Source organism: Anguilla anguilla, chromosome 13 (genome assembly GCF_013347855.1).
Source record: "Anguilla anguilla isolate fAngAng1 chromosome 13, fAngAng1.pri, whole genome shotgun sequence".
Classification (NCBI taxonomy): domain Eukaryota; kingdom Metazoa; phylum Chordata; class Actinopteri; order Anguilliformes; family Anguillidae; genus Anguilla; species Anguilla anguilla.
The window spans coordinates 890015-917817 of NC_049213.1; the positions used below are offsets into that span (position 1 = coordinate 890015).

Here is a 27803-nt window from a genome sequence, read left to right on the forward strand (position 1 = left end):
ATATATATATATATATATATATATACACACTCATATACACATACACACATACACTCAATCACACACTCACACACACATATAAACACAAACACTCATATACACCTAGACCCTCACACACCCACACCTACACACACACACACACTCACATACACACACACACACTCATACACACACACACTTATATACACATACACACACACTCACACATATATACACACACTCATATGCACCTAGACCCACACTCACACACCTACACAGTCTCGCACACCCAGTCACACACACACACAGCCTCTCTCTCTCACATACACTCCATCACACACACACATACTCTCACACACACCCTTTCTCTCTCAGTCATGCACACGCACTCACAAATACATACACTCATGTTTACTCATGCACACGCACTCACACACCTACGCACGCACACTCTCTCACACCCAGTCACACACACACCTACACACAGACACACACAATCTCACGCACACACACAGACACGCGCATGCAAACATACACACGCTCATACCCGTATGCACACACACACTCTGTCTCTCACTCACACACTCACATACAGTATACAGACACACACATTCGCAAATGCACGCGCACACACACTCATGCACTCACGCACAAACACAAACGTGTCAACACACACACATTCTCATTCCCATACGCACGCACGCACATGTATAAACACACACATTCTCTTACCCATACGCAGAGACACACATACTCATGCACTCACACATGCACACACATGCATACACATACATGCGTGCACACACCATATACACATGTATACACAAACATTCTCATACCCATACATACATACACACACATACACAAAGGCACTCTCACGCACACACACATACACATACATACACTCATTCTCTTGCAGGCACACACGCTCAAATACACAGTCACACACACATTCACACAAACGCACGCACACACACTTTCTCTTACCCATACACACACGCACCCGTGTGCACACACACACATACTCATGCACTCAATCATACTCTCACACATGCACACACATATACATGCGTGCACACACACACACACATTCTGTTACCCATACACACACGCACCCGTGTGCACACAGACACACATACTCATGCACTCAATCATACTCTCACACACGCACACACACATACATGCGTGCACACGCACACACACACACATTGTCTTACCCATACACACACGCAACCTGGGCACACACATACACACACACACACACACACACACACATACTCATGCACTCACACACATGCACACACTGTCATGGGTCTGGGGTGCAGTGGCCTTGGGCTGCCACTAGAAGGCACCTGGTGTCTAGGAATTTCTTAATTTGTTTCAGGTGTCTGATTCCCTATTATTTTCACCTGGGGAGATGCCTTTATAAGCACTGACAGAACAGCAATCAGCGCTTCTGTGTTAAACCCCTTTTTCACTAAGCCGGTAAGGTATAGGTGCTCGGTGGACTCTGTACAGAATTGTGTTCGTGGGTGATTCTGTGTCCTCTTTTAAGGCGGTCAGTCTCTTAGTGCAGTGAGCGCATTCTGACGCCTTAGGGTATTTGTACTTTTATTTTGAGCTTGTGTGAGCCGTTGGGTATTGGGACGTCTTTCTGAGCTGCGTCTCAGGTTTTTTCTTTTCGCTGAGTAATTTTGCTACTCAGTTGTCTTTATTTTTTTAAGACCAGTTTTGGGTTTGGTACCAGAGCTTCGCCTCTGTACCACTGGTCCCTTTCTTTTTCGCCCTGGTTTGTAACGGGTAGTTTTTGGTTTCGCGAGCCAGTTTTACGGCTGGACAAGGTTGTCCTTCGGAGTCGTTTTTTACTCCGTGTTTTCTTTTGGTTTATGATCCTGTGTGTGCGGGAGTTGCTCTCCCGAGGATCTTATTTTGTGTTTTAGTTTCTGGTGTTCCCTTTCCTTTGTCCTTCGGGACTTTGTGGTTAACGCTTCCTGTAGCGTTACCCCTGTATTAGTCGTTTCTGGTTCTCCGACACCCCCGCACCATTATACACACACATGTTCACATCTACAGTCACTCCCACAAACGTACGCATGCATGCGCACACATTCACAAATACACCCACACAAACACACTCTCACCCAATCACACACACACACACACGTCGACACGCTTGCAACCTTCCTTGACCAATGCCTTACCAGTGCAATTTCAGCTGTGCCCAATATTAACCTCAGTACAGCTTAACCCCTGTACATAAGAGTATGATCTTTTAGCAGATTCAGGTTAAGCACTTCCTGTCTAAATATGATTGTATTTTTTTACATTTTAATACATTTATATTGAAAATGTTCAAGGTGTGGTTATGTACTTTTGATTATTAAAACATTAATATAACATTGAGAGTAATAATGCCAAAAGATGGCAAGGTAAAATGTTTTTGAAGTAATAATTCTGTCTCCTGTATCTGCATCTTTTTTAAAAGAAGCCAGTGGCAAACTCCACTTAAATGTGCATTTTACTAGTTTTTACAGTTGCTTTCATTCATTTTCACAAGAGTTCCAATGTGTAAATTTCTGTGAGCAAATGCAGCTGATAGGGAGAATGCAGAATGATCACTGCAGTGTACTTATTTCCTTTCCATACTGTAAACAATGATGGATTGAGTTTCCTCATTAATTCTGTTAGGATTGTTTCTTTTTTTGTTGGTTTTTTTTTTTGCTTTAATTTTCTGCATTTTCAGACAGTAATATGCAATGATTAAACATGAATTATAAAAATATCAAATGTTTTGCTGTTGTGATTTATTATTGTGTAATGTTTTGAACTCCTGTGACACAGTAGTACTTATTTCATATTCTGTATGGGATTATGTTTGGACTCAATATGAGTAGATGGGGCTAAAATCTGCAGTTGAAGCAATGACATTCATCTACGGTAGTGGAAATAAAATCCATTATAAGAAAAGTTGTGTAGTGTCTGATGAATGCTTGCTTGTGTTACTGTAGTGTGACCACAACTCAATACATTTTGAAAAGTCACTGCTTGTCTATTGAGCTGGTATATTTATGTTACCTCTCAAATAAATGGTTTTCCTGTAGGTTTGAACTTGGATCTGCTGCACATCAGTTGAATGGATTAGACCACTTAGCTAAAATCAGGGCAGAAGTGTGGTTTGCATGACATCCAGTCTCTGAGATGTTCCTGAGACCCTACAGTTTTTCTCATTTTTTCAGATGCATTTCTAATATTTGCAGTCACACATTACAAATGTATTGCAGTATGTTATGACTGCTTTGGCTCAATGTGGAAAACTCAATTTGCCAAACTGACTGGCAAAATTCTTACCCTAAGACACTAATTGCAGTACCTACTCACAAAGTGCACAACTCTAAATCACACTCAGTTTTCACAATTTCACAGTTTTTACAGTTGTCTTGTATTAGTACAATGTTCCAATGCTTATTGCTAGACATGCAGATTGTGAAATTACGTCTAGATGTTTGCAATCCTGTCTCGTCACTTCCAGCAACATTGCCCAGATGAGTCGCATTGCAGCACAATTGGTAATCCCAACATAAAAGGCTGTTTTACAGCACTACATTCAGCAGTGTCTGACAACATGGAGCACCCCAATGCAGTTGGTACTGATGGACGGGTCGTGGCTGTGGCTGAGGTTGTGGTCAAGCAGGTAGAAGAAATATTGTTGTATTGAATTAATTTAGAGCCACAGTGATTGACCATGTCATAAATCCAGGCATAACAATGGGAGAAGCTGGAAGGATTGTAAGGCCAAACTTAAAAATGTCAAAAGTGGCATCTAATAAGAGCTTTTGGACTGAACATTGATAAGTCAATAATTTACTGCAAAATGCGACACTGTAATTACATTACAGGATTGTTGTGTTGGTGTCATTTTATATTATTTGTGTTTCGTGACGAGCCTGTAAGCCATGTTAATAATTTTTATTAGAGACCGCGCAGCTCTGTTTTTCCAAAATGCCGGCTGATTCCACATGGGGGAAAATTGCATTTGTGTAAGCTATTCCTGTGGCAATGTTTGTTCTGTCTGTTCTGATAATGTGATTATTTTTCTTCTATTGGATAAGGCCTGCTGGTGCAAGTTTGTAATGTTCCATTTGTATGTGTTTTTTTTACTGCTTACATGTCAAATGTCTAGAGTGTAAATGTTTCTGTTTAAATGATTGGTTGAATAACACATATCACTGCTATGTTCACCGACCATGTTAAACGTACTCACTTGCGCGTCTCAGCTCCAAAGGCATGCTGATGTTAAACCCATATTCCAATCTGTTTGAAATGACACAATGAAATTCTGCCTAGTCAGAAATTTCTTTAAGGCTTAAGGCTTTGCTTTTTCAATAAAAAAATCAGCTTTAGTACGATATCAAGCCTACACATTAATGGATTATTTTACTCTGCTTGGGCAAGAAAAAGAAACATTTACCACATTTCAGCTTGTGCGCATATATATTTTGCAATGGAATAGGACAGAAAAGCTGTTTTTCATGCCGGAGGAAGACCTTTCATAAGCGGCTCTGACATGCAGTCATACGAGAGCCCAAGGGGGGTCACTAGAGAGCAATGAAACACAGATCCCTGTCTGACTGAACCCTCCCGTACCCTGGGCAACACAGGCACCAATCGTGCGTCGCCCTTTGGAGCTACCGGCCACAGTCGGCACTGGCACGGTCCGGATTCGACCCGAGGCTGTGAGGCTCATCCATGCACCTCAGCGTGGTGCCTTAACCAAATGAGCCATCCAGCAGCCCCAAGCCTTCTTTCAATAAAATTGCACCTTATCAGCATCCATAAGAAATGCTAACTTCCATACAATATGGCAAATAATCACTGAATTGATAGGAACCACTCAAAGCAGGTACACGAGGCAGACAGGAAATCAGCAGGTCAGGTGACATTTTCCCACTGTAACAGACTTTAGTACAATATGCACCAGGGAAATACCCACTACGCAGCAAGTAGAGGCATTCTCCAAAGACTCACTAAGTTGTCTCAGTCTTGATAGTATTTTCTGAGCATCACACCTCATAAGGTCACATCTCACAAGCATGGAGGCTCTGTCTGTGGTCAAACATGCCTGTTACATCAGTAATTAGGCCTCACAGCACACAACATAACAGCACAGTATAGTGCCTGGGACGGGGGTGGTGTATCGCCATGGTGGGTGCCAAAGCTTTTCGGGTCCTCTCAGGAGTGCACTCGGGACGGCCCTGAGCTGCATCCCATCCTCCTGGTAGCTCTCCATCGCTCTTCTCCCTCATCGCCACGGTAACTGGGAATGTGGAGACTGGGACAAGACTGCAGGCCTAGGCATAAGGGGCCAGGAGTGCATACAGAAATACAGAAAGATACACTTCCCTTCACTATCTTAAGCCTCCAAGCAGCTGTACACTGCAGAACACACAGAACAGTCTGAAGTGCATTAATCACTGCAGGTTTCCCACTGAATCTACAGGAACTGAGGCGGAGCAGTGAAAGAATGGGCAGTCATTCACTATGTGCGCTCATATAGACATGAAAACTGTTTTTCTGATTGATCAAATAGTGAATTATTTGCAAAACATTTTAGTTTAAAGCCATATCTGCTGCAATTATTAAGATGTAAGGATATCTGGGGAGTTCTGGAAATGATTGTTGAAAAAATATTGTAGTTTCTTTATACATACATATACAGCCACTAGATTGGTAAGGTAAAAGGTAAAGGTAAAAGGTAAAACTTCAGTTTCACACTGAGCTGTTGTGTCATGGGCGCGTCCTGGTTTGAACCGTAATCTAACCGACCGAATGCACCGATTGTTTTTTTTATTTTATTTTATTTTAATTATTCGCTGTCTCTTGCCCTATCTTGAAATAAGTTGATGTCGTAAGTTTTTACGGACAATCGTTATACTCAAACAGGTTTGTTGGTTTTGCCTACAAATACTACACTGGTATAGCAAGTAATATAATAGGCCTATAATATAATATTGGACTGGTGTACTTAAAGTCCCTAAAGAAAAATAATTCTCTAGTTGTTGCCCTGCTGAAAATTACAACTTATATTTGTCGAAGCTGGTTTGCTATGTGTTACCCACACTTTTTACCTGTTCGCCACAGGAGCGTGTCCAGGGAGTGGCCTGGGGTAGCACGGGCCTCCCCTGGAATCTGATTGGCCACCCCAGGTGCCACCCCATTATCCTAAACTATGATTGGATATCTGCCCAGTAAGATACAGGACTTAGTTTTAACTCTTTGACGAGTAAACCAAACTTCCGTGTATAGGCGCAATTCAGTCCTAAACCCGAGAGGCAGTAATACGCTAGAGTAGTGTCTAGCCTGACAAAAACCCAGAGACTATCTTGTATTGATTTGGGGCGGGGCAGCAGCTGAGCAGCAGCCAACTACACATGTGCGTCTCATGAAGAAGTCTCCTCGTCGGATTCCCGGCTGTCTCGCTGGTAGTCTCATGTCGCTCCTGAAAGATGTGAGTAGGTTTTTTGATACACATACTGTGCCAGTGGTTAAAAAAGTTTTAGCTGTAGTAAGCTGAGAAGTTTCCCCTGTCGGGTTTCGTGATAACATACCTGCCAACATTAGGCTGTGAAAAAGATTTTCACTTTCACTTTCGGCAAACGCACCCTCGCCTAAATTTGGCGCGTTATCGCCAGCTGACCAGCCTATATAGTTATAACTTTGCCTACAGATACTATACTGGTATAGCAAGTAATATAATAGGCCTATAATATAATATTGGACTGGTGTACTTAAAGTCCCTAAAGAAAAATAATTCTCGAGTTGTTGCCCTTCTGAAAATTACAGCTTATATTTGTCGAAGCTGGTTTGCTATGTGTTACCCACACTTCTTACCTGTTCGCCAGCTGACCAGCCTATATAGTCAGCTAGTCCACCAGTTTGACCACCAGCTTAATCAACCAGTTTGACCAGCTTTGTCCAGCCAGAGACCAGCTATGACCAGCTAAATGTGCTGAACACAGTTTTAACCATCACCAGCTTAGAATTCCAGATATTTACAAGCATGTAATGATTGTTTCTTTTGAATAACCAATTCAATACAATAATTGACGCAGGCAAGAAAAAAAAGCTTAATTCAGCCAAATAAAGAGGTCAAACTTTTTTGTTAAATCCGGATGTGGAACTGAAAGTGTTCAAACTCAAACGCTATTTTAAAGACGGGGAAGAACGAAGAGAGAGTAGCCTAAAAGAATAAAACTGAGAAACAAAAGAACGGAGTAAGTAGTCTGTAACGGAGTAGGATGGAGAGAAAATATGAACTAAAGGTGAACAAGTGAGGGGAAGCTATAATCGCAATTAACACGCTTAGTAAAAACGGAAAACTGACAAGAAAATATGCGATGAGTAGGCTACTAGGCTATTATCAGGTTCCCCATTTGGGAGCAAAAACGAAAGTAATTTAAATTTTTTATTTTAAGTTTTACGTTTTAATAAACTGTTTACTAATGCATTTTTGTATAGCCTATTTCATGGCAATATTTACCTCGCTGGACAGGACGTAGCCTACGTATTTGCAATCCCACTCGAACTAGATGATCTAGTGGCATTTATAATAGCCTAATGATGTACGTCTCTTTACATTAAAGCGTCTCCCAAATAAATGTAAAGTAATGAAATAATAACAAATAATTATGGTTTGGTTGGATCTGCGGCTTCTTTGGATACAAGTAGCCTATGTTTCTCTGGACCTGTGTATATCTGTTAAATGTCATTTAAGGGGATATGGGTTAATATGTTTAAAAAACTTGAAACATGCGAAGTAAAGTTTATATTGCCAAATGTTTTGTTATAAATGTATGAAGCACAATGATGGGGATATTACCGGTAGTGTAGCTAGCTACGCCTTCAGGCAACAAACAACAAGAGATTAGCTTACATTCGCAAACAAAACATTGTAGTGTAGCAGTCTGAGACTGTCGAGTGGCTACTGTTTAGCTAGCCAACGGTGTATGCCAGCGAACAAAAATCAGCAAGTTAGCGTTAGTTGGCTAACAGGGCAGGTTGTCAAAGCGCAGTAACCTACTGAGGGCAAACGGCCGGGACATCTGCATGGGAAATAAAAACGAAGTTAACCACGCAGTTGCAGATCAAATCCTCCCTTCTAGGAAAAAAGCTTCAGATCAAAGACACGTCACCGGGCGGAGGCAGGTTTCTCTCTACTGAGATTTTCCACAGGGGGGAGATCCAGCTGAATTCCCACTAAATCTATGTGTTTAAGTGTTTATGTACAAAAGAAAAAAAATCCCTGTAGGCTACTTCCCAGTGAACAAATATACATACGCGTCACCATAAATAGGCTATTGGGAGAGTGTCTGTGACTGACTGACGCCTGGTCCACACCGCTTACCCCGCCTGTGCGTGACGGCTACCTCGGCGAACTGCGGCTCGCATGCATATGTGTTTCCAGTCACACCGCCAGCTTTGCTGCTGCGGCGCTGCTACTGCCGGCCCTATCTTTCAACATTGAGTTTGCCTTTGATAATGGCCATCAATAATAGAATGTTTGATGTCATTTCATTAGAAAATTTATATTTAGTTTAGACAGAAAAAAGGTTAAGAAGCGTGTGCTCAATTGTAAAAAAAAAAAAAAAAAAAAAAAAAAATATTGTAATGAACCAAGACCCGAGAGCATTCAACAGGGTTCGTACGGTCATGAAAAACCTGGGAAAGTCATTGAAATTTAAAATGCAATTTCCAGGCCCTGGAAAAGTTATGGAAAATATTTTTTTTTGAAAAGTAATGGAAATATAGCTAAAGTTGCATCAAATATAATTACTAATTAATCCAATCATAAAAATAGTATGTAGGCTATAGGCTAGTAATAAAACGTAAATTGGCACGTAACCTTCACGGTATTTTGGTGGTGTGAGAAGTTAATTCGGTCTGGCTCAGTCTGTTTACAGGCACGCCCAACTGGCACGCTTCTGCTAATGTAGCAGTTAGTAAACGTAGGCCCAACTGTGCCGACAATAGCCTATGTCAGGGAAGTGCAGCTTCAATAATAATATCAGGACTCGAAATTAACTTTTTAGCCTACTTGTTAGCACTGGTGCTCCCAACTTCAAAAAGTTAGGAGCACTCACCAAAATGTAAGGAGCACCAACCATATATGCAATAGATTTTTTATTGATAAAAAACAATCTAACAATATAACTTTACGGTTTACAAGTCCAGTTAAACTGTCACGCCTAAAATGTGTCGACTCTTCAAGGAATTGCGTGTTATGCATTCAACCGACAAAGCGCTTCTCGTCACATTAATACCGCTAATTAAATCAACCGCCAGTAAACTACATCGGAGAAATTGGCAGTTTCAACCGGGTCGCTACACAAAACACTACGTTAACGTTTAAAAAGAAATGACGTAATCGTTCGCTTCAACTTTTCAGCTTTCGATAACGCTAATAAATTGAACATAAACTTTTGTCTTCAGGTAGGCCTAACATTAGTTAACGGATTAGCTCTCTATGTCGCGTGACAGTGGAGTGCAGCGAAAGGGAGTGATTGAAGGCTAATATTAACCAATTTAAAATCAGCATTAAGGTAAGAATGTCAAGCTCACGATTGGTTAGAAGGGTCACCGTCAGCTCACAAAGCACATAGCCTACTGAGTGTCTACTAACTAGCGAATGTACAGGGAAAGAGACGTTCGACTGGAAAAAGGAAAAAAAAAAAAGGTTGCACCAGAACAATTATTTGCACTCGCACAAATGCTCCCAATTATATTTCGAGGTCGCACAGATTAAATTTCAGGAGCATATGCGACCAAAATGGTCGCAATTTCGAACCCTGTTTGAGACATTGACAAAAATGTTAAACTATTCGAATAAAAATATGAGACAGTGTATCTAAAGCCTGGTGCACACTAGAGGATTTTCAGATCTTAACCGATTTTAAAAACGTGGGAGACCACAGACATAACGACAGATTTAACCGATTTTTTATATTTTAATCGTAAGAACGCACACACCAGACGATTCAGTCAAGACACAGGACCACACACTTGGCGTTTATACTAAACAATTTCAGAGTGGCGATTCCAGGGACTTTTTTTTATTTCCGCAAACTGATTCCCCGTCTCAATGGAGACCACAACGTTACAATAATTACATATATACATAATACAATAATATTGATACTTTTGTTGCTACGTGCAGTTGCCTAACTGCATCGAGTGAAAAAACAATATCGTCCGCGGAGAACTTCTTCGGTTTCGGCAAACCGAAATAAATTCGGTTGGTGACGCTTCCCGGTCAGCTCGCTCTCATTGGCTGTTGCGGGTTTCTGCTCAATATGCCATCGCTGTTCCTTTCACACTACAGGATTTCAAATCGTAAATATCAAACATGTTTGATATTTACGATTCGAGATCGGGGAGACTCCGATCCAGTAACATTAAGATGATGTCTGTAAACCCCTCACACTACAGGATCATTTGGTCAAATAATCGGTTCAGATTTACCTCGGATTGGGAACGCCCCCGCGATTGTCGGGAAGAGCGAATCGGGCACAAATTCGGCCCAATTGTCCTCTAGTGTGGGGCCAGCATAAGTGTGTGTCTGTCTGGTGTTTATTTGTTTTAGAGAGGCACCATATGTTTCAGATGCAGACCTAATTTTACTTAGCGTTACAATAAATAATTTTAAATCATCCCGCTGAGATAAAGTCATTTGTTTTGGTCATGGAAATTCAGTTAAAGGTTGTGGAGAAGTCATGGAAAAGTCATTGAAAATGACCCCTGAAAAAGTGTATGAACCCTGATTCAATGAGCAGAACACCCTCCGTGGGTACAATATTGTTGCCACCACCTTCTGAATAACAGATCTATGTCAGAAGCACAGAGAACAAACAACCTTAGGAAAAATATTGCTTTATTTCATCCTCAGTTTAAAAAGACAACGGGTTCAGGGACCACAGTTAATGAAGGGCTATGACAACCTAAGGCTGACCCAAGTTTGAGCCACAGACTCTAAGCTAATAAATTGCACTGCACACCAATTTGCACAGTGATTCACTCGTTTATCACACGTGAGGGAAATGTTACACACTCCAGCATTAAGGGTGATTACACTACAAATATAATGTCAAAAGGCTATGCGGCATAGCTACACTGCACTGCACACACAAACAAATCGCCTTACGGCTTTAACTGGGACAACCGTCCCCCCCCCCCCCCCCCCCCCCCTTATCAGCGGCCACCCCAGCAGCTCCAATCCCCCCTCTCCCGGTCCTCAATTTAAAGAGACTAAACACTAAACACTTAAAGACAAACCATTTGGAATAGTTAAAATCACTTCCCTGCCTTCCGGTGGCAACACCCTCCCATGGGAAAAGGGAGCAGGTATTGAGGGCGGTGGTTACAGAGTAGCAGCAACGATGTCTTGACTGCTGGACGGTGCAGTGGTAACCGGGAACAGCCACGGGAGAGCCGGGTCGCGCAGCACTATGACTCAGCAACACTGCAGACCCAGTTCCGGAGGGTTCTTTCCCCTCGTATAGACGGAGCTTATACTCAGGTCAACAGGCATGTGCACCGGCAACAAGCCCAACTAATTGCATGGCAGGGGAGTAAACACGCACTCCTAAAACCCCAGCTAATAACTTTCTTATCCCGTCTCGCCCACTCCCTAACTGCCTATCTTCATCGCCGGTGGTCCTAGCGACCACGAACGACTCCCTCCCCCCGAAATGAGTGCTAAGTTTAGAAGGAGAGTGACTTCTCTGTAAACGTCCAGACACTGCTCCCCCGTTTCGATCTACTGTGCTCTGGGCTCCGCCTTATAGAGTCACTCGGCAGAGTCAATCAGACACAGGTGAAGTTCTCACCACTCACATTACAATATTTATGTTTTTTTTTAATGTCTGTGACACATTCAGATATAGCCTAGACATTGAAACTATAGTGAACGGTGTCAGTTATGTAATGTTGCTGGTATGATGTCAATATGACTATCAACAGCTCTTCTCACTGTCTATTTTTGCTGAGAACCGCGCGCCTCACATGTGAAAAATAGGCTCCACGCCGAAACCCTAGATGACCCGCCTCAGACGCGCGTCTCACGCAGGCTGTGTGGCTGCTCCAACCTGTTAACATGGGCGCCGAAATGAAAAGCAAGAGGTTCCGCGACCGTCACGCACACGCGAGGTAAGCGGTGTGGACCGGGCCTGAGTGACTGAGTGATGAAGTCACGCCATTGGTCGGCCGGTCCAGCCATACACTAGGTTTTTAGTAGAGGAACAAATCTCCAAAAAAGGCTTTAGTGTTTGAGATACCCCTACCCGAGGTAGAATAAAGCACAACCATGTTTCTATTCAGTCCTTTGTTTTCTGGTAAATGTTTTCCTTTTCCATCCAGTGTAATATTTATATCATAAAAAACACATTTTCAATGTACATGCACTGTCTATAACTCATTCATTCAAACTGGAAAAATATAGGCCTGCCATTAAAAGTATTGATATCAAAATGATGCCAAGTTACTGTACTACAAACAGTATAAGCTATCTTGCCTCACCAAAATTAAATAAATTGTATTCCAAAGCAATGCTACCCAATGTTTCCTGGCCATCTAACAAGCCTTGATTGACTAAATTATCAGGAAACTTGTAGAATTAGAGCTCTGTAGGTTGCAACTTGTTTACCCTTCTGTCCTGCTCCGTTTTCTGTTATTTCGTCGAGATGCACTTTTAGTGTTTGTAAGGTTTATAAGGCAGTTTGATAGGCTTATCTGCAGGTAGGAGTCCTCTTCGCTGTTTTGCTTTGCTAGATCAGTCACCTTACGTGAGAATTGGAAGTAGTAGAAGTGGAACACTTGATAGTGGAGAATAGGAGCAGACGCATATGTCCCAGCAATCTTTGCATATTGTAAAATAATAGTACAAGAGAAATGAAAACAAGACTAGTTGAAACAATATGTTTTTAGCAGAATGGGCGTGTAGGTGAAGTTTGACATGATGACAGACTATAGTGCAAAGTAAATGAAGTGATGAGCGAGATGCGTTTCCTTATGGAACGGTATATATAACAGACGGTATAAAGAAACCTTAAGATAGTAGAGGGTAAAGTAACGTGTGATAAGATATAGGGTATCTCATAAAAAACACGTTTTCAACGTACAAAAATGCCAAGTTACTCACACATACAAGACATACACTGTCTATGACTCATTCATTCAGACTGCCGAAATCCAGGCCTGCCATTAAAAGTATTGATATCCAAATGATGCCAAGTTACGGTACTACAAACAATATAGGCTATCTTGCCTCACCGAAATTAAATAAGATGTATTCCAAAGCAATGCTACCCAATATTTCCTCAATTCTTTCAAGTCACTTGGCCCTGTGTTTTGTAATCTTACCGTTTTACAATGTCATGCACACTTTGTGTCAGATCAAAGTGTCGAATATTTCGAATTGCCTCATGGAACACATTGAAATTCATGTAGAAAACTGCTGGTCAGTAACTACAGCAAGCATATTTCTCCGGAAAACATGTTTACACTTGCTTCTGAACTGAATTTCAGTAAATGTACAAGTGATTGTATATTTGCTACGTACAATAAATACTACATGTAAAATACATATTGTACATACATACATAGAGAACTTCTTTATCCCCATAGGGACATTTCCCTCGCAGCATGTTACATTCACATTTACGAACAGACATTTATACCAAGAAACATACAATCATTCACGCAACAGAAAGGCAGGACAGTGAAATACATACATACCAATACAAATTGAACATGTAGACACCTATTCAATCAATCCTGATTGTGAGAGAGCCATCCACACACGTTTGGCCTGTCCATGTACTGCATGCTTATACACACAGGGCCAAGTGGCTTGAAAGAATTGGGGAAATATTGGGTAGCATTGCTTTGGAATACATCTTATTTAATTTCGGTGAGGCAAGATAGCCGATATTGTTTGTAGTACCGTAACTTGCCGTTATTTGGATATCAATACTTTTAATGGATTTTGGCAGTCTGAATGAATGAGTTATAGACAGTGTATGTCTTGTATGTGTGAGTAACTTGACATTTTTGTACGTTGAAAACGTGTTTTTTATGAGAGAGAGTTTACAACTTACACTTATGTAATACAGTTGCTGTATAGAACATGTTTAGGGCCTATTTAAATTATTGATTGCTTCCTGTCAACACTGTGGCGTGTTGTATATGCGTGTCTCTGTATATTAGTGTGTCTATATGTGTGTTCAGTGTGTTCTCATTTTGTGTGTTTACAGGTTGGCTAGTTTGGGATAGAATCCACATGTGGTGTAAACTGGTCTGATGTGTTCCAGTCTCCTGAGATAGGGGGTGCTGTTTCTAAAATGAGTCACTCAGGAGAGCCAGACACCGAAGGAGGAACCCTCAGCACTAACAAAAAACGGTATGAATGCACAAATCAGATATTTAATGTGATGTGAGTTAGAGCTGCAGTAAGAGAATAAGTTAAACTGGAAGCTCTGTCTCCATGTTCTGTTCACAGGGTCCAGGTAGAAAGAGCAGGGTCACCTGTACCCAGCTGTGTGTCTATGAAGAGTGATCATTCAATGGGGACGATATTCAACTTCAGAGAAGAGGTTCCAGGTGATTCAAGGTAAATGAACAGGTTCATATTGACACAACTATTTAATTAAACCTAAATCTGACTGGCTAATTTCTGTCGTAGGTTAGGTGCTCCATGTCATATTCAGGTATAGGTAGATGTATTGTGCCGAACTAAGGTGTTGATAATATATTATATCATATTCAGGTGTAGATGGGTGTGTTGTGCCATATTCAGGTGTAGGTGGGTGTATTATGTCACATTGAGGTGTAGGTGGGTGTATTATGTCACATTGAGGTGTAGGTTTGGTTTATTGTCAAATGCAGGTGTCGATTGAGTGTAATATATCACACAAAGGTGTTGGTTGGTGTGTTTTGTCATTCCGGTGTAGGTGTGTGTACTATGTAAAATTCAAGTGTTGGTAGACATACTATGTCATATTCTGATGTAGGATAAGCATATTTCTGTCACATTATATTGTTGGTGAGTGTATTGTGTAACATTCAGGTGTAGGTGGGTGTATTATGTCACATTGAGGTGTAGGTGGGTGTATTATGTCACATTGAGGTGTAGGTGGCTGTATTTTGTGACATTAAGGTGTAGGTGGGTATATTATGTCACATTGAGGTGTAGGTTTGGTTTATTGTCAAATTCAAGTGTCGATTGAGTGTAATATATCACACAAAGGTGTTGATGGTGTGTTTTGTCATTCCGGTTTAGGTGTGTGTACTATGTAAAATTCAAGCATTGGTGGACATACTATTTCATATTCTGGTGTAGGATAAGTATATTTCTGTCACATTATATTGTTGGTGTGTGTATTGTGTAACATTCAGGTGTAGGTGGGTGTGTTGTGCCATATTCAGGTGTAGGTGGGTGTTTTCTTCCACATTCAGGTGTAGGTGGATGTATTATTTCACATTCAGGTGTCGATGCATGTATTATGTCATTTTCAGGTGTAGATGAGCATATTATGTCACATTCATGTGTAGGCAGGCATGGACTGGGCCTATATTCTACCGGGCAAATGCCCGGTGGGCCGACCTACTTTTGGGCCAGTGGGCCTTTTGTTCATACTGGCACTGACCTGGCCCAATTTCAGTGGCCCATTGGTTCGTTTTCTATACTGACACTGGGCTGGCCCAATCACATGTCTAGGCCCCACCCCTCGCTGTCCGTTTCTGCCCTTGAGACTCGGAGTCGACATCACCTCAGCCTCGTAGGCGGTGCGGTGTGCGATGGAGAAAGGAAAGCGTAAAAGTGGTGCTGAGAAATTGCGGGAGAAAAAAATAAGAAAGCTGGCGGAGGATGCCTCAAAATGTGTCAAAATAACTTAAATGTTTGCTGGAACGACTGTGGGGGCTCCTGCAGTACCTGCTGCTGGCAGTCAGCACCAGCAACGGGTGTTTAAAATCAGAGATGTGACGGTCCAAGATGAGGCAGACAGCGAGACAGCTCTGATAGTGAGTTCTGAGCAGGATGAACCCGAAAGGGCAGACGAGGGACAGTCACAAAATGAGCAGGATAATGAAGCTGAAGTGGTAAGCAGCAGCATGTGGTTAGTCTAGTGTCAAGCAAAACTATAAGCTAGTAATGACGTTAGCATTGTTTGGCCGCAAGCTAGCGTTATCATTATCAATGTTGGGGAGACACTATGCACTGTCGTTAGCTTAGCTCTCTTGTGTTTTTCTTGATGAGCTAAAAATATTGTACTGTGGTTCTTCTGCCTCTGATAATACCATTGCCTAAAACACATTTAATTCCGCTCTGCAGATCAGTCTGGTCACTCATGCTAATATTAAACGGATTTCTCTCGTCCTGAGATATGGCGGGCCAGTCACAACCGTTTGTCTAATATGGGGCGGGTTTAATAAGATTCATACATAAACAAGTCGATCAAAAATGCTTTTGGGCTTTTTCTTTTCTCTGAATATTTTAACAGAATGAACAATAACACCTTGTATTCTCAAATTCTTATGGCAAAAACGGAAACACTCGGGACACATCACTACTACACTATCAGAGGTGTGAGCGGAGGAGCGAGAGAGAGGTGCACGTCGAGACTAGTCAGCGCGAGCGAGGTAGTCTACGAATGAGGAGGCAGGAGAAGTAGCTAAATTTGCAAGGATATAATAAATAATTGTATGGAATAGGGCTGCACAATTCGTTGTAAAAAAAATCACGATCATACATCAATGCGATCTCATTTCTAAATGACGACGATTCTAAAGCATTTGCGTTAAATGGAGAAAACTAAACCGAGTGAAAGCGAAGTTGCCTTAGCATTTAGCATGTTCCATTGTACGTTGTCTACTGTAGAGAGTCTGTATTGTAGGCTATTTGTTTTATTTAAGACCTTTATTCTTTGCCTTTGAATGGCAATCAATGTACAGTGAATGTGGTTTTTTTTTTTTGTTTTTTTTTTTTTTTACGTAAAATTGTATTAAATCATTTGAATTATTCATACAACGTCTAGCAGAGTTTTTCTTTAATAATTACTTTTTGAGTATGGGTATTGTTTACTCCACAGCCACCTCTGATCACCAGGGTCAAGAGGGAGTGAGTACACTGCTCCACTTGCATTGGTATACTTGACTTGTCCATAACACTCCGCTCTGTAGGGGCTTTGGCAAATGGTTAGATATATATCATACATATTGAACGGTCTGCGAGGATGTTGTTCTGATGGGCGGTGTCCGACCGATTGCGGTGGGCCCGGTCTGAGCCAAAAATGGCAGGGCCTATTTTTTGTCCCAGTCCAGCCCTGTGTGTAGGTGGGTGTATAATGTCACATCTTGATGTAGGTGGGTGTGTTATGTCATATTCAGGGGTTGATGGTTTATTATATCATATTCAGGTGGAGGTGGTGTTGTTTGTCATCTTCAGGTGTGGGTGAGTGTATTATGTCACATTCAAGTGTTGGTAGGTATATTATGTCCCATTCAGTTGTTTATGGTGTGTTATTATATTCTGGTGTCGGTGGTTGTTTTATGTCATTATCAGGTGTAGATGGGTATATTGTGCCACATTCAAGTGTAGGTGGGTGTTGCAGAGCAGAGTAAATTCTCCCCTTAGAATAACCAGGCACAACGAGATATATCCATCTAAGATATAGGATTTATTTCTGCAGAACGTGTTTGGCACTTACACACAAGATGGAAACGCTCAAACTGAAGAAAATGGGGCAGTCCCTCCTTTTTAATAGCACAAAGTGTTTTACTTATGATTTGTACAGTTCTGTTTCTTATTGATGCATGTGACCTTTTAGTCTTCAGTGTTAAATAAACAAGCTTTAAATCAGATATAATAGTTTGGTATTTTATCGATCGGTTGCTTTCAGAGTCCTGGGCATCATGGCATCACAGCCGGTTCCTCCCTGGCAGGATGGCAGGGGGAGGATAAGGAGGAAAGCCAGGCTCACCAGTTTGGACTTCTAGAAGTGTATAAGACAGAGAGAAAGAAAACGCATACACAGACACACACACAAACGCACGTACATGCATTGTTTTTAACTTCAGGTGTAGGTGGGTGTATTATGGCATGTTCAGGTGTCAGTGAGTGTATTATGTCACATTCCAATGTAGGTGGGTGTATTATGTCACATTCCGGTATGGCACAGCACTCTGAATACTGAACCCAGAATAACTGGAGATCACCCTTTATCAACCTCAACACTTGAAATTATTTAGAGGGAATTTACCCTCTGCACTTATTAATTCAAATGTCTCGATTTGGCTTCGTTGGTGGATCATTCCATCAGCACGACATAGGAACCACAAACACACATATACAAAAATATAAGCTTTAATGACAAATAATTCTTATTTTAAGTTAAGCAGTTTGGTTGTATTATGGGATAGGATACTGTCACAGTATAGCACGATACAATTCAGTACATATAACCTCACTATCCATCTTCCGCCGTGGCCTGAAGACTCATCTCTTCAGACTATACCTAGAATAACCACCACCATGCTGTGTATATATATATTTAAAAAAAAAAAAAAAAAAAAACCCTTTTTCCTTGTCACTTGTTACATGTTGCCCCATCCCTGCACTTCTTGGTAAATTGTATTTGTCCTAATACTCTAGCTTAATCTTCTGCCTAGTTTGGCTTTGCAGATGTTAGACCAGGATAGTGTTCATTGTTCTCAGCTAGAAATAGCTGTACAAAATAAGTAATTGTACCTTACTGAACCTGTGATTCAGCAGTTGTCTACGATCATGAAAATGCACTTCTTGTACGTCGCTTTGGATAAAAGCGTCTGCCAAATGAATGTAATGAATTTAGAATGTAGTGACGAGTCAGACGTTACAGTATTAATATTATGGTTCATAAGTAAAACGCTCTCTCAACAAGGTTACTGGGTACCGCTACACAGAAACTCACTATGAACTCATACCATTTTACGCACGTAGCCTATGATTAGTATGAGACAGAGAACAATCAGATACACTCGACTCATAGCACAAAGTTCTTTAACCATATAATTAGGTTTACGGTCCAGCCGCTGCTGTCTTGCTACTGCTGTCTCCGTACGGATGTACGCATAAATAGCTAACGGTAGGTTAAACTTCGAATTATGGCGTTACTTACGAGTTGGAGTGTGGAGAGGAGAGGAAGAGAGGAAAGAGGGAGGAAGGAGAAAGTGATCCCCGAGACTCAGCTGAGGCAGCACGCGCTAAGTTCAAAGCTGGAAAATGCAGCTTGGGACAGGCCAGCTTGATCGGCGACACTGGACTCCCAACACGAGCCCGTCAGTACTTCAAGGCGTAGACACACTGTTCCAAAGCGGCGCGAACACTCTTAAGGTACAGCGATCCAGGGTTATTCGGCGGGGACACCGAGGCTAGGATAGCTTCCTAAAAATCAACGTGAACCACGGCTCGGGTACGGAGGAAAAAAGGAAAAATTAGAAAAAGATAAAGAGAGGAGAGGCAGCCTCGGTGGTCATTGACTTAAAAACCTGGTCGGAATAGAGCGGTCTGACCTGTCATTGGCTGTTTGGAGGGCACACCTTCGTATTACGTCCGCCTTTCCCATTGTGGGGCGGGTTTCAATAACTTTGGTAAATGAAATTCAATTTTGATCTAGTTGGATAATTATTTAGCAATGCAAGAAAGGTGGATATACTTTGTACCCCGACCTTCGTTATGAGTATTAAAATATACCCATACCAAACATGATTTTGGTTCAGGTTACGAGAAGATGAAGAATTATTTCTAAGTCGTGCAGGCTAGCGAACTCAGGAACAGGATACTGTAATATTCTAATAGCCTGCACTCACTTTGAATTTTTCAGACCTGTTGGGTATTGTAATTGTATTTGTTAATTCTTCGACTAGACTTTCCTCCATTCGCTGGTGTGAATGAAGCGGCCTTGAAATACTGACGGTGCCCGCTAGTCGCCGGTGGTGCTCTATAGGGACACGCAGCAGTTACCTAGGCGCTGAGTTGACGCAGTCCAGAGATATCACACCGTGGGGGTTCACACCACGAGCGTGGTTAACAGCGAATGAACATTCCTTATTATGCCTCCACTACGTGCAAGGAGGTTGTTAATCCCCCCCCAGTGTCATCTATAGCTTTGATCTTAGAATTATGGGTATCTGGCATGAGGGGTCTGGCGATCCTGAAGGGAAGTGGAAGATAGTGTTGGAATGTTGAAAGTAACAGACGCAGGCTCATTTGGGAGCTTATGCAGAAATAAAGCATTTGAGCCCTCAGAGAGAGGACTGCAGAGAAGCAACTTACAACTGTCCTACAGCGGTGAATGGATCTGCTTTAGACATTAGTGCATGCACTAACTTTGTCTAACAGGGAGTACTATACATCTCCCCTACTAAACAGGAAGAATACCTGTAAACCCGCCAGTATGTAGAAGCAGATCCAAACAACAGGTGGTGATGGGGTGGTGGAGGGTGAGTGCAGTTCTGAGCAGCAGCAGTGAAGCAGGCAAAAGCAGCGCAGGCAAGCAGCAGCACTGATAGGTCTGATTGGTGGTTTAAAAAGGTGCTCCATTGGTGATGTGTGCCTGTGATTGGATGGATAAGAGAAGAGTGTTGAGTATGAGGTTAATGGAGCCGACCGATTGGTCAGCTGCAATTTTTGAGTTTCCTGACAGAACTTGCTTTGCGCATTCAGTGCGCAACGCTCATTAGTTTCTGACTCTGATGTGTGTACAAGAGAGAAACTGCGCAAATGGTTTAGTATACAATGTGTAAAACTTATTCTTCTGGATAGGACTGCTGTAAGAGGATGAGTTTAACTGGAAGCCCTGTCTCTATGTGCTGTGAGTTAGAGCTGCAGTATGAGGATGAGTTTAACTGGAAGCTCTGACTCCATGTTCTGTTCACAGGATCCAGCAGTCACTGGAGTACAGCTCTTTTGAGGAGAAGGGTTCAGATAAATTATCTTCCGCAAAAAAGGTACGAGATCTTTTTTTCTAGTTTTTAAAGGGTTATGTGTTTTCTTTGTGCAGTTAATTTATTTGAGTATATATAATGCCTATATAATATAGTGCAAGGGTAATTTTTTCAAGTGCCTAACATTGCCCTTAACATTATTAACATATTTCACCTTTTTTATATTATTCATGACCATCCAAAGTGGAACACATATGAACACAATAAACCAGCTTTTCACTTAAACATTTAGAAAATGTAATAAAAAATGCTCTATTTTAATGATCTTAGCGCATAGTAAAGCACGTGGCACACATATATTTAGGTTGTGTCCAAACCCACTTACACTGGTTTATCAGTGGATTATTTGAGCGCAATGTAAGGCACAAGGTTCCAATGGGCTGAACTTACTGCCTTAATTTATAGGTGTGTCTTGGGCATAAACAAGTTATAAACCAGTCAGCATATAATCTCCCATTCCCTCTAATAGCCACCTGCACTTGCACTTTGGTGGATTGATAATATAATGGTGGATTTAAAAAGACTTAGAAAAGACAGATTTACCTCTGTCATAAAAGACCTGTTTCTGCGCGAGTCCATTAAAATTCGGAGATCTAAAAAAACAACCATCATGCACAGTGAATCCCGCAGACCTTATTTGAAAATACATTAAAAAAAGGTGATTTAAAATGTCGAAATAAATGCAGTATTCGCTGGGCAATGTTGTGGATTTTTTCAATCAAATAAACCATTCTGTCTGCTTGGCTGGCTATAGATGAAGCTGCTCTTCTGCCAGCTGATTCCTCCTCGCCCGTGCTGCTGGGGTATCTCGGTTCATTAATATGCATCAGCACATTCAGTTCACCATCACGCCTTCTAAAGTCCTGTAATGTGTCCTTGTTTATGTCTGACACATCCATGACTTTGGCAACGTTATGCAACACACAACACGCCACAAAGAATATTCAGGCCTTCTGAGGGCTGTATTGTAATGTTCCACCTGACTTATGCTAACATCTGAAGTGTATTTTCAGCATTCTAAACGTCCTCTCTATTGGGCTACAGTACATGTTTATGCGAGTTTTCGACTGAATGACTATTCACACACACTATTATATTATCTTCATCTGTGTCTTTATCGGACAGCCATTGTACCCTAACAGCCACCCCTCCAGGAGGGGGATTCCCCTAGAAGACTGCAGGAATGACGGAGTTGGCCAATATAAAGGAGTCATGTCTTTATCCAGGATAATTTACGGATGCATGTGTAACCTTACATGTAGCATCGTAAAAATTCAATGTTATGGTTCATGAATTATGGCCCATTTTATTTGTTGTGTTAAATTATTATTGTGATACAGCATACCTCTTCATGTATTTATTTCACACTGATACAGCACACCTCTTCCTGTGTTTATTTCAGTCTCTCCTGCTCACGCTGATGAAGCTGAAGAAGGATGAGAAGTTGAAACTCTTTCAGAGCCATTTGAGTCAGGATTGCCCGGAATGCTGTCTTGACGATCAGTTTATGAAGTTTATTAATGAATTGTTCGACAGTCGTGAAGTTGATGATTGCCCTGAATGCATTGAGAGAGAGCAGGAGGATCCTGAGGCTGCGTGCATAGTTGAGAAGTTGCTGGAGACCTGCGGCAGTGAGAGGTTTCTGAAGATCACACTCCACATCCTGAGGAAGATGAAGCAGAAGGAGCTCGCTGAGCACAGTAAGAGCTTTCTCTCATTGCTACTGTGCGTCAATTAGAATTTTGATATGAGTTTAGATAGCAAATCTAACAGTGATCAATGTTCTGATTTACAGCATCTACACTTTCATAATACTGTTTTACATTGACAATTTACATACTGTAAATTAAAGGCCAAAAATAACATTTATTTATTTTACATTTAAATTTATTAACATATTGCCTCAAGCAGTTATTACAGGGACAAGGAAATGGACAAGATTAAATGTCCCTGAGGGGGGTTTAAAGGCAGAATCTTGTGCTCAAAAACCAGTAACTAGACCACTGTCCCATCAGACATACTGCCCTGAGTTTGTATCCCGGAATCAAACTCAGCAATCAGTATAGAAGTATTACATTATAAGGGCCTCTTGGTGTCTCATGCTGTAAAGAAGCTCGTTCCAAAAGCAAAAGCATGACCCTGCAACGGGGTTTCCTTGTCGGAGGCAGTTGGTTGGGAACTCGGAATAAAAAAAGCGCTCCTTTTCGTCATAATGAAAAAAATACCCATTTGTGTTAATTCAGTCGAAAACGATTATAGCGAGAGTGACAGTGACACTGATGCTGCTGTCAGCAAGAAGTTCTATTTCAATGATGGAAGGTAGGTAATACTGTCAGAGAGTTGTGTAATGCTGTGTGAGAGGTGTGTAACTCACTGTGAGAGAGGTGTGTAATGCTGTGTGAGAGGTGTGTAATACACTGTGACTGTGAGAGAGGTGTGTAATGCTGTGTTAGGTGTGTAACATACTGTTATAAGCTTATAAGACTGATATGTGTGAAATATTGTGGAGACAGAATGCATTAATACTTTTATTGGCTGTTTTTTCTTAAAATCTGTTATTGAGTGGGAAATGTTTATCACATTTTTAAAAATATTATTCTCATATTTCCTCTCTTCAGATGAGTTCATAAAAAGAGCCCAGCAGGCACTGAAAACTCATCTGAAGAAGTTTGAATGCATATCTGAAGGTTTAACAAAGCAGACAACCCTCCTCAATGAGATCTATACAGAGCTCTACATCACAGAGGGGGGAAGTGGGGAGGTCAATAATGAACACGAAGTCAGACAGATTGAGACAGCATCCAAGAGACAAACCACACAGGAGACTGCAATCCTCTGCTATGACATATTTAAGCCTTTACCTGGACAAGAAAAACCTATCAGAACTGTGCTTACAAAGGGCATTGCTGGCATTGGGAAAACTGTCTCTGTGCAGAAGTTCATTCTGGACTGGGCAGAAGGAAAAGCCAATCAGGACGTTGATTTCATCTTCACTCTTCCTTTCCGAGATCTGAATCTGCTGGAGAAAAGAGAATTCAGTCTGATGCAGCTTCTGCAGCACTACTTTCCACAGCTGAAAGAGATCAAAAGTATTGAAGGTGATGAAGTCAAAGTTGTATTTATCTTTGATGGACTGGATGAGTGTCGACTTCCTCTAAATTTCCAAAGTAATAAGTACTGCTCCGATATAACAGAGTCATCATCAGTGGATGTGCTGCTGACCAACCTCATTAAGGGGAATCTGCTTCCCTCTGCTCTTCTCTGGATCACCTCCCGACCAGCAGCAGCCAATCAGATCCCTCCTGAGTGCGTCCACCAGGTGACAGAGGTACGAGGATTCAATGACCCACAGAAGGAGGAGTACTTCAGGAAGAGAATCAGAGATGAGAAAAAGGCCAGCAAAATTATCTCACACATAAAGTCATCCAGGAGTCTCTACATCATGTGTCACATACCAGTCTTCTGCTGGATTTCTGCTACTGTTCTGGAGACAATGTTGGATAAAGTGAGTAGAGACCTGCCCAAAACTCTGACTGAAATGTACACACACTTCCTGCTCGTTCAGACTAATGTGAAGAATGAGAAGTATCATGGCACCAATGAGACAACGCCAAAGAAAATGTCAGCATCAGATACAGAAATCATCCTGAAACTGGGGCAGCTGGCTTTTCTACAGCTGGAAATGGGCAATCTGATATTCTATGAAGAGGACCTGAGAGAGAGTGGCATTGATGTCAGTGAAGCTTCAGTGTACTCTGGGGTGTGCACAGAGATCTTTAAGGAGGAGTGTGGGTTGCACCAGGAGAAGGTCTACTGCTTTGTGCATCTGAGCATTCAGGAGTATCTGGCTGCCCTGTTTGTATTTCAATCATGTGTAAATGAGAACAGAAATGTACTCAGAGCAGAAGAATCAAAACCTCACAGTGACAGAGTGCAGCTGTCTGAGTTACACAGGAATGCAGTGGATCAGGCCTTAGACAGTAAGAATGGACACCTGGACCTTTACCTCCGATTCCTTCTCGGCCTCTCCCTGGACTCCATTCAGACTCTCGTAGGACTACTGACACAGACAGGAAGCAGACCTGGTGGAGCAAGATGCAAAACAAACACCCGTTTAGCTTTGTTTCAAAGATTACCCAGAATGAAAAGATCACTTCTACCAGACCCGCAGACACAGACAGGAAGCAGGTCAAAGAGCATTAAGAAAACAGTCCAGTACATTAAGGAGAGGATCAGAGAGGAGTCATCAGCAGAGAGGACCATCAATCTGTTCCACTGTCTCAATGAACTGAATGACATCTCTCTAGTGCAGGAAATCCAGAATTCCCTGAGATCAGGAAATCTTTCTGATAAAAAGCTGGAACCAGGCCAATGTTCAGCTCTGGCCTTTGTGTTACTGATGTCAGAGGAGGTCCTGGATGAGTTTGACTTGAATACCTACAACACATCAGCAGCAGGTCATCAGAGACTGCTACCAGTAGTCAGGAACTGCAGGAAGGCCATGTGAGTATTACGTCATTAATAATGTAGATTATTGAACACACATTTTCCCACTTTCTAATTCTAGTCAGAATAATGTGCCATAAAATTGCTGGGCAAAATTAGGTTAAAAAAAGATTTATGAATCAAGATGTTTTAACTCGTGCCCTCATTTAATGTCTTATATCCAGAACATAAGCAGCATCAAATGCAAAACCTCAGCACTTACCATATATTTTATTTTATTTACTATTACTATTTACTGATTTGATATATTTACTAATTATTTGCAAAGATAGCAATTGTGAAATAAATAAGGAGTTTATTGATATCAGAGTAATCTGATGGATCAACCTTTGTCAGAACATACAATTAATGCAGATTAAAATGAAGAGAAGCTATATTAAGTTACAGTATGCAGTAAGAAAAGGTGCCCTATTTTGGTGATAGCACAGGCACAAACACACCTGGAATTGCTTGTCATATTTTTCACTTTCACCAGGGTTGTTAGTTTTATGGTCTGCGGTTAATCTGCTTGTGTCAACATGGGTTTGTTGGTGCAATCGGTAATAGAATAGAAACCAATAGAAACATTTGGCACTGTGTTAGTTTGGAGTTGAATAATGCGTTGCAGTTAAACCAACCCATACCAGGTTTTAGGTCGTCCTATTTTGGCATTATAACTGTGCCACACATGTGAATCCATAAACACATAACACAGATACAAGAAATATTTTCTTTATTTCAATTAACTATTTTAAAGAAAAATTATTCAGTCCAATGCTGGCTATTTAGGCAGTGGAGTTAATTGTGTAAGCTACTTGAATGAGACAGGTGGGAGACCGGCTTTACACCCCTCAGATAGTGTTTACAGTGAGCCTAGAACGCACTGTAAACTTGCTTTTAATCACATGTTTGGCTAGGCTAAGTCAATGATTGAGTGGACCTTTGGAATGTTGAAAATGCATTTTAGAATTTTGGATGGATTGGGTGGTACATCACTGTACAGCCCTCAGAAAGTCAGTGCATTCTTTGTGTTGTGCTGTATTCTACACTACATAGCCATATGCCATGGATGTGACATAGACCTCATAGAGGACACATTACAGGACTTTCATACAGAGAGAAGCAGAGTTGCATGTGACGATCGCTACAGAGATTACAGAGCACAGAGTGCACTAGAGAGCAGGGACTGGTTGGCTGTGGAGCCGTTTCACTAGTGAATGTACATTCATCTTATCAAGTGCATGTCTGGAATGGTTGACACTTAGTTGAAGTAAATAATTTTTTTGTTTATTTTAAATAGTGGTATGAAACAAAAATTGACAGCAAAGAAACAAAAAATCTATCCAGACAAAATGCTTCTTTCCTGTCCTCTGGTGCACAAGCGCGATGCCTGCCTAGCTGAAACAGTAGCGGCAACAGCATGATGGAGAGGCCGACTGGAGGCTGTCTCTGCCAGCTGCCTCCTGCTCCTGGCCAGACTGGGAATATTCTCCCTGTGAAACTGTTCATGGGAACAGAACCATTTATTACAGCTTTTAAAACTGGCATATGAACAGAAAATACACTGTTTTTGTTTAAATATTAACAAAAAATTCAATCACAACCATTCAGTTTCATCTTCATTGGTTTGTAGAAGTCCTCATAATGGTTGTAATAGTTCATAGTGTTTGGCAGAGAAAATTCTCCCCTTAGAATAACCAGGCATGACAAGGTATATCCATATAAGAAATACGATTTATTTCTGCAGAAAGAGTCCAGTACCTACACACAACAAAATGGATAAGCACGAACTGAAGAAAGCAGGGGCAGTTGGTACTTGGTTAATACAGAAGCATATAGTAAAATAAAAAAAACAAAATAAATGATTGGCTGTGACTAGTCATATAGCATAAATACTGAATAAGCACACGGTGACCTCTTAGTCTTAAGCGTTGCATAAACAAGCTTTAAATCAGAAATAATTAAATCAGAAATAATAGTTTGGTCTTTATCGATCGGTTGCTTTCAGAGTCCTGGGCAGCATGGTGTCATAGCCGGTTTCTCCCTGGTAGGATGGCAGGGGGAGGATAAGGAGGAAAGCCAAGGTCACCAGTTTGGACTTCTACAAATGTATAAGACAGAGAGAAAGAAAACACACAGACACACACAAACACACGTACATGCATTATTTCTAACTTATTCTTGTCCTTGGGAGGTCTGGTGCCTGGAGACGGAGGGGCCCTGCTGCAAGGTCTAGGAATTTAGTGTTGTACAGACTTCTAGTTATGCTAGAGAACACTCTCCTCCCTTCAGTTGAGATGATCACA

At 41.4% G+C, this 27803-nt stretch overlaps 2 protein-coding genes across 2 annotated transcripts in view; both read left to right on the forward strand.

Moving 5' to 3' along the window:
- LOC118211337 (NACHT, LRR and PYD domains-containing protein 3-like) overlaps positions 1–1569 on the forward strand; it is a 44478-nt gene extending 42909 nt beyond the window's left edge. The window contains exon 15 of the mRNA XM_035388486.1: positions 1535–1569. Within this exon, the coding sequence (XP_035244377.1) occupies positions 1535–1569 (35 nt within the window). The remainder of the gene's footprint in view (positions 1–1534) is intronic.
- A 4714-nt stretch (positions 1570–6283) lies between these two features.
- LOC118210811 (protein NLRC3-like) overlaps positions 6284–27803 on the forward strand; it is a 48148-nt gene continuing 26628 nt past the window's right edge. Inside the window, exons 1-8 of the mRNA XM_035387257.1 lie at positions 6284–6484; positions 12047–12177; positions 14283–14428; positions 14528–14638; positions 20946–21015; positions 22415–22712; positions 23631–25102; positions 25208–25515. Of these exons, the coding sequence (XP_035243148.1) occupies positions 14370–14428; positions 14528–14638; positions 20946–21015; positions 22415–22712; positions 23631–25102; positions 25208–25515 (2318 nt within the window). The 5' untranslated portion in view covers positions 6284–6484; positions 12047–12177; positions 14283–14369. The remainder of the gene's footprint in view (positions 6485–12046; positions 12178–14282; positions 14429–14527; positions 14639–20945; positions 21016–22414; positions 22713–23630; positions 25103–25207; positions 25516–27803) is intronic.